Consider the following 19,491-nt stretch of genomic DNA (forward strand, 5'->3'; position numbering starts at 1 on the left):
TGACTGTCCCGGGAGGAGAACAGCCGGGCCTGGGAGAGTGGCACAGCTCCTTAGGTACCTTAACAGGCTCAAACAGCCCTCAAGTTGGGCAACTGAGGATGACAAGTGTTACGGCACTCTGTCCTCCCTCTGGCTTATAAGTTATTCATCTATATGGTGTTTGCCGTCTGCTGCAAGCCCTGTGAGGGCAGCAACTATGTTTCTTCTTTCCTTATGTATCCTAGTGCTTAGCACAATACCTGGAGCATGGAAGATGCTGAATACATATTTGTTGAATGAATAAGAAAAAGAAATAATAGGTGGTGACCCATCTGCAGGCTGAGCCTGCAGTTCTCTGACTTGGTTGGAACAGCCTTGGGTGGGGAGTGCCACAGCACTGGTGCCTGGCTGGTGAATCAACCGAGGGATTGGGCTGGAAAACAGGACAATCTTAGTCCTTTCTCTAACTTGATTAAACTTTTTTGAACAAAAACGTAACTCATTTAGTTAGCTATTAAAAGGAATTTCATCCTTGATAAGACATTGAAACGTAATAAATATTGATGCCATGTGTTTAGGCCAGTCGTGGTGGTTCACACCTGTCATCCCAGCACTTTGGGAAGCTGGGAGGATGGCTTGAGGCCACGAGTTCGAGACAAGCCTGGGCAATGTAGCAAGACCCCATCTCTACAAAAATTTAAAAATTAGCTGGACATAGTGGAGTATGCCTGTAGTCCTAGCTACTTAGGACGCTGAGGCAGGAGGATCACTTGAGTCCAGGAATCTGAGCCTGTAGTGAGCTATGATTGCACCACGTGCAGCCTCACCTAGGTGACAGAGCGAGACTCTGTCTCTAAAAAAAAAAAAAGATGTTTGGATTAGTATTAGTCTTTTTACATAACAATTTCATATATTAAGTGTTCTTTATTATTTAGTATTATTTAAAAATCCATTATAGGGTGCTTGGTAAACAAACCAGAAAATAATATTCTTTTTTAAATGAAAACTGTAAGTTATAAAAATATTAATATTTTTATAGGATAGAAAAATGTGCAACTATTTAGCTTTTTTTTTTTTTTTTTTGAGACAGGGTCTTGCTCTGCTGCCCCAGCTACAGTGCAGTGGTGTCATCCTAGCTCACTGCAACCTCAAACTCCTGGGCTCAAGTGATCCTCCTAACTCCTGGCTAATTTTTCTATTTTTTGTAGAGATGGGGGTCTTGCTCAGGCTGGTGTTGAAGTACTGAACTCAAGCAATCCTCCTGCCTCGGCCACCCAAAGTACTAGGATTACAGGCATGAGCCACTGTGCCTGGACTACATAGTTTTTTCAAAACCTACAGTGACAAAGAAAACTGGTTAAAAAGTCCTTACCATTACAACACAATAACTAGAGACTATTTTTTTGATGTGAATGGCCTAGTTAAAAACAATTCTTGGCCATGAAATAAACTTTTCTGAACATGCAATGAGAAAAATGTATAGGCATGCAGTCAACAAGCAATGCATGATCAATTCTGCATTTATGACAAAGCCAGACATGCAGAGACGAATGCTAAAATGTTCCCCTTAGTCCAACTTTAATGCTTACTATGCGTCAGCTCATTTTCTGGGGAACATGAAGGAAGGGTGGCTGGTACTTCAAGTAACCTAGCTAATCACTACAACTGGCCTTTTTTCCAAACAAGTGCAACTATGGAATCAAACAGACCTCCAGACTTCCCAGCTGCATGTCCTGGGGCCAAGTTACTTCTCCTCTCTGAGGCTTCTTTCGTAAACTGGAGATACGAGCCTTTGCACAGGTGTTGTAGGATTAGAGAAACATATTAAGTGTTTAGCAAAATGCTTGCCATTATTCCATGAAAGGAAAAATTCAATCCAAAACAGATTTATTGAGTTCCTACTATCTATGCTAGTCATTACTGGGACTCAGTACAGTGCTACCTCTGAGGCTAATTACCAAGAAAATGTTCTGTGGTGTTGTTGTTGTTTTACTTTTTGTTGCTTAAGTACTATTTAAAAGATGCCATCTCTCCCTCTGCTTGAAGGTTAGCATACATCTATCCACTTTGGGATGTCTAAGGATCTCACCAGCTGCTGGCTTTTCCCAATATTCTTAGTCCTGTTTGATTCTCTCACTCCAAAGAGCACGTTATTAACTGAAAAGCTTTCATACAACTATTACCTTTGACCCAACTCAGGCATGGGGATTGCATCAGAATGGGGTTGTATTTAATCCCAACCTTGATCATATATATCTAATCTAGTCTAAGTAGCCTATGAAGTGACAGGATAAACTGCAGCAGTGATAGCCCAGAGAACAATATTCCCATCCATTAGTTACTATGCCCCCTGGGGAAGAGCCAGGGTATACTCACTCCACAGTCTCCCCCAAATCTCCAATTGTAGTACCCCAACATGCCTGCCCAATACTCCAGAGGGGATAGGATTTATCATTGTTGGAAATGTAACTGAAATGTCAAAAGAACATGAAATTGACAATATATTTTGTGAAATGTCATGGGGTTCTTTTTGTTCTATGAAAGTATAATAATTGCAAACATTTCAAAAGAGAAAATAAAAATAAAGGCTATGACCATCATCTCCTCGAGCAGAAATATCAAAATAGTGACCAATGGCCCTGGACCAAAAATGTTGTATTGGGCTTATATAGTACTTTAAAAATAATTAAACCAGTTTTTAAAAACTGACAGATGTCATATTTTAAAAATATAGATTTCTGCCTTTCTTAAAAAATTTAGACTTCAGGCCAGGCGTGGTGGCTCACGCCTGTAATTCTAGCACTCTGGGAGGCCGAGGCGGGTGGATCGCTCGAGGTCAGGAGTTCGAGACCAGCCTGAGCAAGAGGAAGACCCCGTCTCTACTAAAAATAGCAAGAAATTATATGGACAACTAAAAATATATACAGAAAAAATTAGCTGGGCATGGTAGCGCATGCCTGCAGTCCCAGCTACTCCGGAGGCTGAGGCAGTAGGATCGCTTGAGCTCAGGAGTTTGAGGTTGCTGTGAGCTAGGCTAATGCCACGGCACTCACTCTAGCCTGGGCAACAGAGCGAGACTCTGTCTCAAAAAAAAAAAAAGAAAAAAAAGACTTCATAACACTGGACCTATCTGGCAATCACTACCTGAGGTACACACTGATTGTGTGAGATGGTGTGCGTGCACTCTCCAGTCACCATGTTTTTCTTTCCTTTTTCTTTTTTTCCAGACAGTTTCACTCTATTGCCCGGGCTAGAGTGCCATGGCATCAGCCTAGCTCGCAGCAACCTCAAGCTCCTGGGCTCGAGTGATTCTCCTGCCTCAGCCTCCTGAGTAGCTGGGACTACAGGTATATAGCACCACACCTGGCTAATTTTTCCTGTTTTTTAGTAGAGACAGGTCTTGCTCTTGCTCAGGCTGGTCTCGAACTCCGGAGCTCAAGCAATCCTCCCACCACGGCCTCCCAGAGTGCTAGGATTACACATGTGAACCACCGTGCCTGGCCACCACCATGTTTTTCTTGAACTAATTCTCTCTCTCTCTCTCTCTCTTTTTGAGACAGGTTCTTGCTCTGCTGCCTGGGCCAGAGTGCAATGGCATCATAACTCAATGCAGCCTCCAACTCCTGGGCTCAAGTGATCCTCCTACCTCAGCTTCTCCAGTAGCTGGGACTACAGGCATGTTCCACCATGCCTGGCTAATTTTTCTATTTTTTGTAGAGACAGAAGTCTCGTTATGGTGCTCAGGCTGGTCTTGAACTCCTGGCCTCAGTGATCCTCCTGCTTTGGCCTCCCAAAGTGCTAGGATTACAGACGTGAGCTAATGCATGTGGCTGAACTTTCTTTTTAAACCAATCGGTGGGGCAGACCTCTGCTGACAGTCGATAACCTCGGCTACAGATGGTAAAGTACCACAGAAATGTAACACAACATATTTCAAAAACTCTGAAGTTTGAAAAACCGTTAAATGCTACTTAAAAATTTGATTAATGGAAAGCTGAACACTCTATTCTAAAAAATTTGATTAGTTCTACACTTGAGGATCTGAACATATTTTTCATTGAGGCAATGACCTTGACGAAAGATTCCTTCAAACGAGGCAGCATCAATGCAGAAGGCAAAAGAGTCGCACACTTCTTAAGTTTTGTGTTATTCTGGTAATAAGCCCAAGCACATGAGGTAAGAGGAAGAAAATGCCAAAACTTGTCCTGTTAAAAACAAACATTTATGGGGGCAATCTGAAGAAAACAAAAGTTAAAACTCTTCAATGTATCAAGCCTAATAATTAGTTTTTCTGAAGAAAACAAGAGTTAAAACTCTTCAGTGTATGAAGCCTAATCATTAGTTCTCTTCCCTTCTAAAGTGCAGAGCATGCCCTCAGCATGCACACACACGCCCACACGTGCATAGCAAGTCACAGCTTACAAACTCCCGAAGTGCACCATGGTTTTACTCCAGACTTGAAAGGGCTCCTCTCTCTGGAAAAGGCAGACAGCTTAGTAATATGCTTTATTTTTTTCTGTGATACATCACAGCTCATAGTGACAGCTTTGACTACAGGGCTTCTTGAGATGGGTAAGTAAAAAAGGTTACTAAACTCTCTTCCCTTAAGAAACAGAAATATACTTTATGTATATTCATAGGAGTGGGGGGATGGGGGTACTTCTTCACGTTCCCCTGTGGTCTTTAAGATTTCTAGTGAGACCAGTTCATTGTTATCTGACTGCATTCATTGTGCAGGACAACTACCAGGAGGCGGAAGGTACTGGTATTCGTCTCAGGTTGATGTATTTTTAATTAAACTATCTGATACTCGTGCTTCAAAATAAATTTATTTTGAGAAAGCTAGAGTATATAAAGGACCACCATTTTGGCAAAGAAGCAGGTAATAAAAGATGGTTCTGCCTCCCACATATTAAAAGTATTCAAATGAATATTAACCAGTGCTTAAAAATGCCTCTATTGTACTGTGGAGCACACCTCTTTAAAAGCAGTTTACAGGTAATAACTTTTAACTTTTCTTGGCTTTGCTGACATATCTTAACAAGGCTCACGACGCACGCCAATCACCTCCCCTGTGCAGTGTGAAAGGAGAATCTTCAAGTGCAGTGGGATAATAGTGCTGACTGTACTCCGGTGGCATCTTTAAACTCAAACAGGAGAGAAAAGGCGTGTGAAATGGTTTCCAACAAGGGCAAACGTGGGACGTGTGTCATGGCGAACCCACTGTAGAGGCCAGGCCGCAGCCTCTGAGGCGCGAGGCCCGCACAGCCTCCTGACCCAGTGGACTCACATCTGACCCACGGCCACCTCTGCAGTGGTGAGGGGACCACCACCAACACCATTTCCCATACCCACAATCAGGATTTTCGTGACAATTTAATCTAGGGAACTAAAATGAAATCCCTTGACTGAAAGAATTCAGTATACCAAGGATACTTTATTGATTTTCTTTGGCCACCTTATAAAAAATTATACAGCCATTCACACACACATATGAGACACAACATATAAAAACTGAACTGACTAAAAGCAAGACAATGGTAAATAATGATACAACTAGCACTGCATTGTCCAGTAAGCTAGCTTCCAGTCACATACAGCTATTTAAAATAAAATATAAAATTGAAATTCAGTTGTTCAGTCACATTAACCACATTGCAAGTGTTCAATGTGTTCACATACGGCTAGGAGTATTGACGAGCACAGAAATACAGAACATTTCCACCACCAAGGAAAGTTCTATTGGACTGTACAGGGATAAAGGAAATACCCCAAAGAAACCCAGAAGAAAAATGTGGGCAACCAACATCTTCCCATCACTTTATAGTAATAAAAAGTTACTTTTTTGGCTTTAAACAGTGTAAAGAAGCATCTTAACTCATTTCACTTTGAACCCAAGGATGAAAGCTAGTCCGAATGTCAGAATCACTTACTGCTGACTCTCCACTGACAATACCACTTGACAGCACAGTTCTGTGCCACAGAGCTTTGTTTCCCTGTGTTACTCATTAATTCAAGCTGATGACATATTAACTCAAGCTGAAACCACTCAGGCTCCAGCCTGTAAATCTCTTGTGCTTATTTGGGAAACTACTATTTTAAGCCCAAGGTAACAATTTTTTTTTTTCTTCCTTCACTTTCATTCCTTTTCTATGACAGTTTCTTAATGTCGAAAGTCAAGCATCTTTGTTAATCCCAGGACTCCAAGTAGCCAGATTCAGCTCTAAACGGGCTTCCTGCTATTGGAAAGTAGCAGCAATATATTAAAGATACCACCCAATAGCATAGACACGTCTTAGGCTTGAAGAGGATGAGTTCCAACAATAAGCTTGTCAGAAATTTCATTATTAAAAACTGGAGGAATGCAGGAGACCCCATTGATGCATCCAGAACATAAACTAAATGGGAGGGGGCTTAGTATAATATTTTAGAAAACTAAAATGCAAAATATACTGAAAAGCCTAAAATCTGGAAGTCCTGGGGCAGAGGGAAAGGAAGAAGGCACCCAGTGCTGCAGTCTGAAGGGAACAGGGCCATCGGGACAGGAATGGCGCTGGGCCCTGGAGGACACTTTTCTCCAGGCCTGGCAGGTTGGGACCTGGCCCTTCCTGTCCTGAGTGAGAGCTCCCAACATGAAGATAACTGTGCAGACTTCTAGGGGGTTTGTCTGGTGTATCTGCCCTTTCTCGGGCAGAACTGGCAACTGGGAATTGCACATGTCAGCCTTTAGCCCTTGGGGTGGGAGAGCAAAAGAAAATGCCCCGAGGAGCTTCACTGTAGGCGTGTTTGTGAGGCAGAGTCACCACAGGGAGGAGGGCGCAGGATGCAAGGGAGGAGAGCCCAGAGCAGAAAAAGACGAACGTTAGAGGCCAATTAAATGTCCTGATTTTGCTGAGCCTGGAACCTACTCAACTACTGACGACAAACAGGACTGTGTTCTGTATGAAGTGTGGCAATGTCGGCTTCCATGGGTTAAGAAGATGTCTTTTTTTTTTTTTTACACTTATTACACTTAACTGACTTATTAATAATCATCAGAGGATATATTTTCAACAACAAATGAGTTCCAGTGGAGTTTTTCAAGGCATTAAAAAAAAGTGGGAGGACTAGGACAGTGGGAGAAAGATGCACCATGGATGGCAGAAGTGAACCTACAACAAACCTTAAGTATCTTAAGTATTTTTCTATATTTTGAAATAGAATCTTTATACACAGTACAAGAAAATGTTGGGAAGGGGCAGGAAGAAAAACACAGAGAAAGACAGTTTCTGATTTTGCCCAAATCACCTATGCTAAATATAAGTAATGGAAAAAGGACCCATCTAGCTATAAGTAAAACAATCTTTAAGTAGAAATAGCACTAAAGTACTGCTGCATTTGTCTAGGAGCTGTCTAAAGTTTGACAGCGTCTGATTAACAATCAAATAATGAGGTTTTCTTACCTTTAAGAGAGGTGCTAATTTTAAAAGTGAAGGTGGTAAATCCACCTACAGAAATATTTAAAATAGAAAGTAAGCGAATAGATGGAATAAGGTGGAGAATTTTAGACATTCAGCTTTCTGGAGGGCCAGAGGATACTGGATGTATCTCAGTGGCCTTTGCTACCTGAATTGGGATGTCACCATGGAAGGGGCACTGGGGCTAGAAGACAGGGTGGCATGGCTTCTGGACCAAGAATAGAACTTGAGGAGGAAATAATGTGTCCCCCGACAAAGCAACTCATCTCTTCGTCTGAATGATGGGATAAAAGAAGCTGCCCTTTCTGTCTTTCCATGACACCATGTTCATGGGCGGTGCATGCTGGGAAAGGCACAGCAGAGCCATTAGGGACAACAGGGAGCATGTGCAGCCAGGGGAAAGAGGGTACCAGGAGCAGCCTCCAGAGGTGGGAGAGAACACAGCACACTGTGAACCCAGCTGCAGAACCCAGCAGAGAGAAACGCTGTAATGCAACCAAGCAGGCACAGGAATGTGGGTCTTAGGATATTAATTTATCCAGAGTTTTAGCTTCCACAAGAGTGAAAAAGAGGAAGACAAAAAATTGTGTTCCATCTATGAAGGAAGTGGCATTCCTTCCCAGAGCAGTTGTTCGCTGCTTCGTAAGGGATTCCAGAAGCTGCTCAGTGAAAAACTGCATGCAAGAGATTTTGATTTCTAAATATTTGCCACCCTGTTTTCAGATATTCTCCTCATTTGATCTTCATGAAAACTCTGTGATATCACAGGTGGGGCAGGTATTAGCAGGATCATTTTATAGATGAGAACAACAAGGCTCAGAAAGTTGAAGTGCTTTTTCGTAAGTCACAAGGTAAATGTCAAAGCCAAAACTCATCAACCCCTCACCTAAGTTATGGGTGCTAAGCCTCCAGGTTCTAGAATACTGAGTTATAATTACCTAGAAGATAATAAAGCTGTCCAGGCTTGATGACATTTCTTGAGAAATCTTAGGAAGAGATGTTGGCACAGTATTTCCTCAGGTGGAAATGACCTGGTTCTTCAGTGCAGTGATTTCAGATCTTTCTCTGCTGTAAGGGGGCTCCTCAAGCCTCCCCTTACCTAGTCATCAGCTGGAATTTGGAGAAGGCACCAGAAACTCCATGTAACTTTACTTAGCAGTTTAAGGGACCTCTGAGGCTTTCATTCCTCAAGAATGAAATCATGGCTCTTGAACTTAGCAGATGCTGAGATTTGGTTAGGCTTCAAGTAAAATTAAGAAGTGAAATCCAGAAGAGAAAGTCAAACAAAAATCACAGCACAACATAGAGGTATCTTAGATCATTTCTCAAACCTTGGAATTCATGAAATTATCTGAGGAGCCTAATAAAAATGCAGATTCCCTGGCCCCATTCCCAGACGTTCCATATCAAGTGTGGGGTGTGGCCTGGAATGTGTGTTTTTAATAAGCTCTCTGGGTAATTCTGGTCCAAATAGTCTATAAATCCTAATTTGAAAAACAGTCTTGGAACTTTCAAGGAGAAAGGAGAATTAATTGGAGAGATTCATCAGAGCCACTTGAGCAGTAAAAAAACAGGGAAGCAAAGTGTTGCAGAAAAGCACCCAGGGCCCACGACTGACGCGTGCACTTGCTGCATGAATGATGTAACAAGAGGATCGCATCTCAGTATGCATGTGGCATGATGGAACTGTTAAGGAGGAAAGCCTCTCTGGATCTGAGGCGGGGGGTTCCACTCCCTGGGGGAGCAGGAAAGGTCAGCACAACAAAAATAAGGACGTGTTTACATCAAGTTTTCAAAGGGCGAGAAAGCGGCAGCTCTGATGCAGTGGAAAGACCCTGGATTCAGAACCCAAGCTGCCATTTGTTGGGTGCGTGACAGTCACTTTGCCCGTCCAGCTTCCAAACTCTAAATGGAGGCTACAACCTACCTCAAGGGATGGTTGTCAAGAGTGAGTTGTCAGTAATGTACTTTAATAAAGCCCTCTGTGAACTATAACACACCAAACAAACAAAAACCACTGCAATTATCAGAAACTTTTTAAAACACTGATGACAAGATTTCTGTAAGCATTTTGCTGACAAGCTGATGAGTGAGAATAGTAGATGAAGTGTCACACGCCCAGCAGCATGTCAGGAGGTGGGACACAGCTGACTGGTGAAATTAGGAGAACTCACAGAACATTCCAGAAGAATGTGGGAAAACATCCTTTCCTCCAATGCTGGCAAAGGGTGAGGAGAACAAGAGAGAAGGCTCAGTGCCCTGGGGTATAGTTTTATTTTATGCAAATTACCCTAGTAAAGTACAGAGGTTCTTCACTGCACTCGGGCTACAGCCACAGCGAGAGCCCAGCAACTTCTTCCTCAACTTCTCCCCAGGAAGGTGAGCTGGGACTTCTGCTCCACAAACACAAGGTCTCACACTAAGAACTCAGGAGAGGATTTGGGGTGGCTTCTTCAAAGAGGGCTGAGCCAGGAAAGCACAGAGCAGTGGCCTACTTATATGTTCAGGATATAAGCTAAGCTTAGCTACTTATGGACAAAGAAGGATATGTGCCCTGTGAACTTGTCTGTTTCTGAAGTGGGGTCATGGTGAGGGACAGAAGGTGGCATTTCCCACTGCAGTTTGTTTTGAAAAATGCCAATCCTGTCTCAGTTGAACAAGGAGACAAAGATACAAACACAAACGAAGGGCTAAGGGAGCAAATGCCAGCAGTGGCCAGCCCGGCTAAGGGAGGCCGGAGGAGTCAATTCAGGGCTGGGAGAGCTGGGACAACCCAGATAGGAAACAGGCAGACTTGAGCTATGGATTCCTTCCTGTATCCCCAGGCCCCACCTCCCTACCCACCCTCCAGCTTGTTGTTCTGCCAGAGCTCTTCTTTGTTCATACATATGGTCTCTTTAAAAGGAAAAAGGTTCCTGTCCAAGATTGTGCACGAAGGAAGAAAAAATAAAATAAAAAATAAAAGGAAAAAGGTTATTTGCTATATTAGACCAAGAAAAAGCTTTTGAGCACAGAGACCACAATTTTTTTTCCTTAATATCCTGCTGATCAAGGTGTCACCCTAGCTGATGGGTGGAAAACCATCGTGATCACCTTTTAGGTTCACAATGTACACGGTGACATTTATGTGACTAGCATTCTATAGCGTAGAGAACTAAAATGACAAGTGAGGATGCAGGTCCTGTAGGGCCTTTTCACCTCATATGTGAAAAAAGTAGAGTCTAGTCTTAAAAGGTATAAGGTTACTCCTCAGTGCATCAGGTACAATTACAGGAAAACAAGGGAAATGGACATAGAAAACACGAGCAGGTCAGAGAGGGTGAAACAGAAGCCCAAATCCAAATGTAATGTGATAAAAATGAAGAATTCTTGTCCACGTTAGAGGGGAATATTATGTAAAAAGAAACTGAGAAATGATAATAGCATGAAACGAATTCGAACATCACTATGAGAAACTGAGATATATGTTATTAAGCAGTTATTTCTGAGGTTGGTTTCCTTATGCATTAGTTATATGATTCCCACCATTAGAGTAAGCAAAGCTGAATATAAGGAAAATAAAGATATTTTTATGATGCTTCAAGAAACAGAAGAATGTAAACCGTGTGTAATGTTGTATAGAACAAATTGAATTATAGCTAATATGAAACTCTTGGCCAAGGGAAGGGGCCGAGGAACAGGTGACAGCAACCAGACTGGCCTCTGAAGTGCCACAGCAACAGGCTTTTCAAGTTAGCTGTCAAAGACTTGGGCAGGGCCAGAGAGGGAATCTCCCGCTGTAAACAAAACCAGTGAGTTTTAGTCAAACAAAACGGGGATGAGGAGAAAAGAACCTGATCCCAGAACAGCAGAAATATCGAACCCTACTGACATGAGAAACGAGGAAGTCAACTAATCAATAGAGTATACATAAAAACAAGGACCAAGAGGTGACAGAAAGACAATAAAATTTACTGCACTACATTCTTCAGAAAATATGTTAATGTTAGCAGAAACTGGGCCACTTTGGTTGCAGAGAAACAATTTTAAATATGCAAACATAATGCATATATAACCTAAATTACTATACAGCTAAAATGTGATAATATATGTGAGCCCATCTGGTACATGTTGAGTCTATACATCTGGCAGGCAGCGTGGTCACTGAGGATGACGGCCAGGCCCATGCACCTGCAATGCACAGAGATACTAGGAGCTTTTTAAGCCAACCAGTCTCAATGATCTGCCCAGGAAATCCTGGCAAATGTTGCTGACAGCAATTTGACTAACAGAACTGCCTGCTTTGAATTGTAGGCATGTTTGATGTGCCTGTCTACCCCTCTGGCAGACCTGCTCATAAGAGGTGGTCCCTGAAGCAGGAGGGAGGAGGAGAAGTGAGGCTATGGATAATCTATCAGCTGGGGCATTAGCACCTGGACAATCAATATCTGACTATATTGGGAGAGTGATTGAACACTCCATAGTGGACACTATTTTGACTTCAGGTACCTAGCATTTAATTATTGAAAGTACATAATTGCCTATTTAAGAATGTAAATGAGTTACTACTAGGAAGAAGTTTTAGGTTACTGGAGACCAATGGAAGATAAAGTTATGAGTTGTTGGTTAAAATGAAAAGGAAACATTATATACACAAAAGTAAGAGAGGAAGACATATAGCAGTCTTCCTCTATCTGGGCTTTTGTTTCTGTTACTGCTGGTCAAATTCAGTCTGAACATATTAAATGGAAAATTCCAAAAATAAACAATTCATAAGTTTTAAATTGGGCGCTGTTCTGAGTAGCTTGATGAAATCTCACGCTGCCCTGCTCTGTGCCACCTGGGACGTGAATCCTCCCTAAGTCCAGCGTATCCAGTTACGTCTGGTTATCAGTTATCCTAGTTATCAGTTATCAGAGCCTGTGTTCAAGCAATACTTGTTTTACTTAATAGTGGCCCCACAGGGCAGGGCAGTGATGCTGGCGATTCAGATATGCGAAAGAGGAGCCATAAGTACCTTTAAGTGAACAGGTAAAAATTCTCCACTCAATAAGGAAAGTGAACAAACTGTATGCTGAGGTTGCTAAGATCTACAGTAAAAATGAATTTCCTATTCGTGAAATTGTGAAGAAGGAAAAAGAAATTTGTGCTAATTTTGCTGTTGCACCTCAAACAGCAAAAGTTGTGGCCACAGTGCAAGATAAGTGCTTAGTTAAGATGGAAAAGACATTAAATTTGTGGGTGGAAGATAGGTTGCATACTATCCACAGCTTCAGGCATCTACTGAGTGGTCTTGTAATGTATCCCACTCAGATAAGGGGGGACTACTACATAGCTTAAAAATGATGATTTGTAGAAAGGACTTTGAAATAAATGAACAAACAGATGACGTGGTATTTTAAAATAATTTTCCTAACTCCATAAACAATTAAGAGTGAGAACAAAGGCAAATATGCTATATTAGAATTTATTTGCCTGTTTTTAACTTTTTTTTAAATAAATATAATCACTAAAAAAGGGCACAAAATTATTTTACATTCCTTCTGCATGGGAAATTTAGACCTTTTCAAAGAGTGAGAGAGATCTTTTTAAAAAAAACCCATGGATCTGCAAATTCCATGCAAATATATTAATAACAAAAATTAGCTATGTATATTTTTCTGGATATATATCACACACCAATAAAAAGGTTAAGAAAAACACCCCACATTAGATGAAATACAAATGAAACTGTCAAAATAAATCCTGAAAAACAAAATGTTTTGACAGGGATTTCAGAAGAATAGAGGAAAAAGAATGCCAAAATAATGCTAATGGACTAGAAAGTTGAAAAATGAATCTTTCTTGTGACTACAAGAACAATACTTCAAGGTGATATTAGTAAGAAAAAACTGACTTTGAAAAAGCAGAAAACAACCCCCCCACTCCAAAAAATGAAAGCTTAGTTGCAAATTCACACCCATGGTGATGATGGCTTTTGTCATCAAATTCTTGCAATGACTGTCCCTGGGACTGCCGAGGTATCTACCACTCTAGGCCCCTGTCAGAGCACTGGTCTCTCAGAACTGCTAGACTCAGCACATTTGGCAATTCCATTTGTCCTGGCAGGCTGGGTAGAAACAACTTTGTTTCTCCTGGTCCGTAAGAATTGAACTGCTCTGAGGATGAATCAATGTCTCCCATTCCCACTGCAAGGATACCAATGCCCAGAGTTTAATGTGCTGGATACAAACAGATACTAGAAAAATACAAGTGAGTTGCAGACCACATCCACACCATCCAAATCTCCATGAAAATGAAGATCACAGGATTGTACCATTTAATCAGTCTTCCCTATAACAACTCTGCATGTTAGGAGTATGTTTCCCACTATTAATCCCACTCCTGAATTTTACTTCAGCTATATTGATATGACCTAGAGTTTCGTCTTTAGCCATAACAAACACGTGAAAAAGAAAGTTGACTAGTGTTTGTTAATGCTGATATTATTTTATTTTAGTCTGTATAAACACTTACCTCTTTAACGCTATGTGTCACTGCCCATATTATAAAAACTCTTGACATCACCTGGAAAGAAGTCAGGACAACAGAAGATGGAACAATTCCTGAAAGAAATTTTAGGATGGATAAATAAATGTATAGTATTAAGTTTCAACATATAATACATTTTCTAAAACATTTGCATTTAAGTGTTTAGAGACAAAACCATCTGGAGCAACTGAAACTTATCTATATTGCCATACAAAGTTTTTCAATGCAGTCAGTATTAAATACTTTTTTCCTCCCTCAAAACAGTAATATTGTTAATGGCACTATCAAACCAAGTACCTTTCTTCAGCCTTTCAAAACCAATGACCAAGTATTTTTACACTTGTTATATAGATGGAAAAAATAAAACCACTACCTAACCTTTAAAATTAGACATTAACAGGCGAGAGGTCATTTTACAATATGGGTTTCAAAACAAACAGGCAACAACAATAGATGAGAAATCAATCCTATTTGTGTCTAATGAATGTTAGAAGCTTCTGGATATCAGACTTGACATATTATCTAATGGTAAAGTTGGGTATCTTTTAGTATCTACTTGAATATTTTGCCAATAAGCATAGCGAAATCAAAGGTTATCTTTAAAACTGTTTCTTTCCACCTTGTTCATTACAAGCACTGGTACAAATGTCCTCCCAATGTCCTCAAGTTATAACACTGGCATCACCTTTAATTATTTTAGATAATCAACAAATTCTGCTAAGTTTACATTTCTTTGGCCTATTCCTTCAATTCCTGCAACTATAATTCCTATTGAGAGATGAGCCACCACCATTATATAGAATTCTTGTCTCCTTTAATCTTGAACCCAGCAATAAGCTGTAATCTGTAAACATATTTTTTTCTTTATAACTTTACACTGGCAAGGAACTGCTACTAAAATAAACTCTGCAAGCAGAATGGCAGCAGTGTTCAATCCAGCAGGCACTCCACTTCTCTCTGGCCTTTCTGCTGCCAGCAACTAGATTCACCACCTTCCTGGGCCTCAAGTCACACATGGCCCACGCCACAATTGACAGGAACCTCCCATCAAGGTTGTAGATCCTTCTTTCACTTTAAAACTAATCTCATCTCATTGGACTAGCCCAGACCAATTTTCATTCTTCCAAGCACTCCAAGTGCACTTGGACTTCTGAACATTCATACAGTTGGACAAACAACAACTTGCCAAAAGACCACGTATGAGTCGGATAGATCTACAACTGCCTCTACAGTTCAGCTAGGAGAGAAAATCACTTTATGCCTCATTAAGATAAAGAGATGTTATATCTTGTTAGAATGGGTTTCCTAAAGAAAATCTGGGCTTTGAAGAGGGACAGTTTGGTTCCCAAAAGCAAATAACATGGATATGTCAAGCACAATTCTTGGCAAAATGAATGACACGATGAAAGAAAAACATAAATGTATGGACATAAAGACCAATGGAATAGATTGAGAGTCCAAAAATAAACCCTCACATTTACAGTCAATTGATTTTCAACAAGTATGCCAAGACAATTCAACGGAAAAATTGTCTTTTCGCAAATGATACGAAGACAATTGGATAGTCGCATGTAAAAGAATGGAATTGGATCGCTTCCTCACACTATATATAAAAATTAACTCAAAATGGATCAAAGACCTAAATGTAAGAGCTACAACTATACAACTCTTAGAAGAAAACACAGGTATAAATCTTATGACCTTGGATTAGGCAATGATTTATTAGATATGACACTAAAAGAACAAGAAAAAAAATAAATTGAACTTCATCAAAATTAAAAACTTTTGTGCTTCAAAGGACACCATCAAGGAACTGAAAAGATAATCCACAGATAGGAGAAAATATCTACAAATCATATATGATAAAGAACTTATATCCAAAATATATCAAGAACTCTTATAGCTCTACAATAAAAAGACAAATAACCAATTAAAAATGGGCAAAGAATGTCAATAGGCATTTCTCCAAAGAAGATAACACAAACAGCCAATAAGTACATGAAAAGAAGCTCAACATCATTTGTCATTAGGGAAATGCAAATCAAAACCAAAATGAGATATACTTCATATCCACTAGGATGGCTATGATCAAAAAGTCAGATAGTAACTACTATTGGCAAGGATGTGGAGAAACCGTACCCCACTTCATACATTGCTAGTGGTGCTGTAAACTGGTGCAGCCACCCTGGAAAACAGTCTGGCAGTGCCTCCAAAGGTTAAATAAAGAATTATCATCTGTCCTAGCAATCCCACTCCTAGGAAGGTATATGTATATGTGTGTGTGTGTGCATGTGTATATCTCCAAAAGAAATGAAAATATATGTTTATATAAAAACTTGTACATACATGTTCATAGCAGTTTTCACATTAGGCAAAAGGTGGAAATAAAATGTCTATCAATAGATGAAGGCATAAATAAAATGTAGTATATCCATAAAATAGAAGATTAGAATAAATAAAAAGTGATGAATAATAATCTTAAAAACTGAAGTACAGATACATGGTATAATATTAATGAATGTTGAAAACATTATGCTGAGTGAAAGAAGACAGTGACGAAAGACCACATATTATTGTGTGATTCAATTTATATGAAATGTCCAGAATAGGCAAATCTATAGGTAGAAAATAGAGGCAGAAAGTAGATTAGTGATTACCTTGGGCAAGGTTTGGAGGAATATGGGGAGTGAATGCTAATGGGTATGGGATTTCTTTTTGGGGTGATGAAAATGTTCTAAAATTGATTGTGGCCATGGTTGCACAACTCATTTAAGCACTTTAAGTGGGTGAATTGTATGGCATATGGATTATATCTTAACAAAGCTGTTATTAAAAAAAAGTATGAGTGAAGTATAAAAGCTGGTTATATAATTATATAATACAGCTAAAGAAGCTAATTAGTGAGTCAAACATTTAGTGAATACACTTAGATCACACTTCAAATAGGAAAAAGTTAAAAAAATAAGGACTGAGAATTAAAAGATTTCTTAAATGAATTATTAAGCATTTTCCTGCTTACAGAAAGACCACCAGTATTTCCAGCTTTGTCTTTTTTCAAAAACTCAAAGACCAGCTCATCACACAAAAATATGATTTTTCCTTTTATTTTTGCTCTTTCTCCTTTGTCCACTGAAGCAATGGGCTAGACTGCTAATGGGCTAGACTGCTAATGTTCCCCGCAATGATGCAGGGTTGCTGCTGTATCTTGTCAGGGGGTGGGGGCAGGGGGACATCAGGAAGTCCATGATCAGACTTCTTGATTTCTAAGACTTGCAAGTTCAAAAACCTGATTTTATGCCATTCACCAGGGCACTTTTTTCTGGTATCAAAATCAGAACGCTTAGTAAGCATGACTTCAAACAGAGGGATCTGGAAGGTCTAGGGGAAGAACTGTCATTCTGCTGAACACAGGTTTTTAATTATCTCTTCTCTACTATATAACACCCTTTTTTGCCAGGTGCTATGGCTCACACCTGCAATCTCAGCAACTCAGGAGGCTGAGGCAAGGAGGATCGTGTGAGAGTAAGAGTTTGAGACCAGCCTGTGCAACACAGTGAGACTGGGTCTCTAAAAACTGAAAAAAATTAGCCAGGTGTGGTGGCATGCACTTGTAGTCCCAGCTACTTGGAGGCTGAGGCAGGAGGATCGCGTCAGCCCAGGAGTTTGAGGCTGCAGGGAGCTATGATGGTGCCACTGCACTCCAGCCTGGGTGACAGAGCGAGACCTCATCTCTAAAAACTTTTTAAAAATACCCTTTTCTGGGGAATATGAACATTTATATTTGTCTTCTTTTCAAAAATGCTAAACAAAAATTATCACAGTATTTTTCTAAAAAATTTTAGTATTCAAAACCAATGATTTACTCTTTTCGTATGTTTCCTACCAGTCTTTTTCTTCTAAACATATTTTTGAACACAGTTCAGCTTCTATTGTTTATACACTTTATATTTCGCTTTTCTCATTTAACATTTTAAGAATTTTCTATCTTATATTCTTCAAAACATTTTAGCTTGAGTCCTGACATTCCTTTCAGTGAGTATATTTGTTTATTCTCCTTCTGTGGGACATTTAAATTACCTCCAATTTCTTGACACTATAAATGAAGAAATGAAGTATTACAAATAACATAAAAATTTTTGAGGCTCAGACCTTGGCTTTTTTTTTCAATTTCAGTATATTACGGGGATATACATGTTTTGGTTACATAATTTGGTTTTGTACAGTTGAGTTAAAGTTATAAGTGTGCCCTTCACCTAGTTAGTGTGCATCGTACCCATTAGGTGTGAATTTACCCGTCCCCTCCTGCTCCCTCCCACCTGCCTGATTTCCGATGAATGTTACTTCCACATGTGCACATGTATTGATCGATTAGTTCCAATTTAGCATTGAGTACATGTGGTGTTTGTTTTTCCATTCTTGTGATACTTCACATAGAAGGATGGTCTCCAGTTCCATCTAGGTTATTACAAAAGAGACCTTTGTTTTTTTAAAAGGATTATTTCCTTGGGACATTTTCCCAGAAGTAGCAGTATTAGGTCAAATGTCTTTGAGGCACTTGAACTACATTGCCAAATTGCTTCCCCAAAACTCTGTTATCAATTTATATTCTCACCAGCAATATGCAAAGGGTTCCTGCATTAGCCTACCCTTGACAGTAAATTTAAATCTTAATAATTTGTGAATAAAAAGTTGATCAATACTTTCTAATTTGACACAGATACTGAGATGTTTCTGGCCCTGTCTGTAGGTGCTCCCACAGTCCCTATCCAGGGAACCTGTCTACTTAGGTACATTAATTTCCTCCAAATGATGTCATTCAGACCAACTCTCACTTAGTTTCTACAGTATATGCACCTACCAGTCACCCAGCAAACAGCAGTTCAGCCCCTAGCCTGACAGCACAACCTCAAGATGCCTGTGGTCAAAAGGCCACAGGAAGAGGGGCCTTTATTTAGGGAGGACCATCTGAAGGCCAGGAGCTCTAAGTCTATCCTTGGATTCAGGCCACACGAACAACAGACAGCCACAGAGACAGACCATGTTATCTTAGCTCTGAAAAGAACTGGCATCATTCAGTTGGGCTTACTGTTATTATCAGGTGGATTTCAGAAGAAACTGTCAAAAAATTGTTACCTTATTTGCTATAGGAATGATATACAGTATAATGTCCCCCCATCACTCAATGCCCCTGATGTAAAGCCCCAGGTGGGAAATTTGTTTTAGAACTTAATGTTAAGAAATGTTTGCTCCTTTCCAATGATAAAAATTATATAACTCAGTCACCCTTTTCAACTTGGTAGTCAGAAAGCTTCAAGCCAAATCTGAAGTACATTACATTATGATGTTTTACGTAGGAGTTACCACAAATCTTTATGGGATGTCAAGCATAGACAGATAAGACAGACTATATCCTCTTTCTTTTTGTCTTTTCAGCACTTCTTGCAGTCAATCCTACTGTGTTTGCATTTATGTGCTATTACTCCATATTTGAACACAATGGTATAGGACGTTAAAACCCAAACCGCAAATTTTTCGTTGTTGTTGA

At 40.0% G+C, this 19,491-nt stretch overlaps 1 protein-coding gene across 1 annotated transcript in view; it reads right to left on the reverse strand.

The window, feature by feature from the left end:
* The window catches only part of HACD2 (3-hydroxyacyl-CoA dehydratase 2), an 89,635-nt gene that overhangs the window by 21,917 nt on the left and 48,227 nt on the right, over positions 1–19,491 (reverse strand). Inside the window, exon 4 of the mRNA XM_069472710.1 lies at positions 13,932–14,020. Within this exon, the coding sequence (XP_069328811.1) occupies positions 13,932–14,020 (89 nt within the window). The remainder of the gene's footprint in view (positions 1–13,931; positions 14,021–19,491) is intronic.

The sequence above is a fragment of the Eulemur rufifrons genome, chromosome 7 (genome assembly GCF_041146395.1).
Source record: "Eulemur rufifrons isolate Redbay chromosome 7, OSU_ERuf_1, whole genome shotgun sequence".
Taxonomy (NCBI): domain Eukaryota; kingdom Metazoa; phylum Chordata; class Mammalia; order Primates; family Lemuridae; genus Eulemur; species Eulemur rufifrons.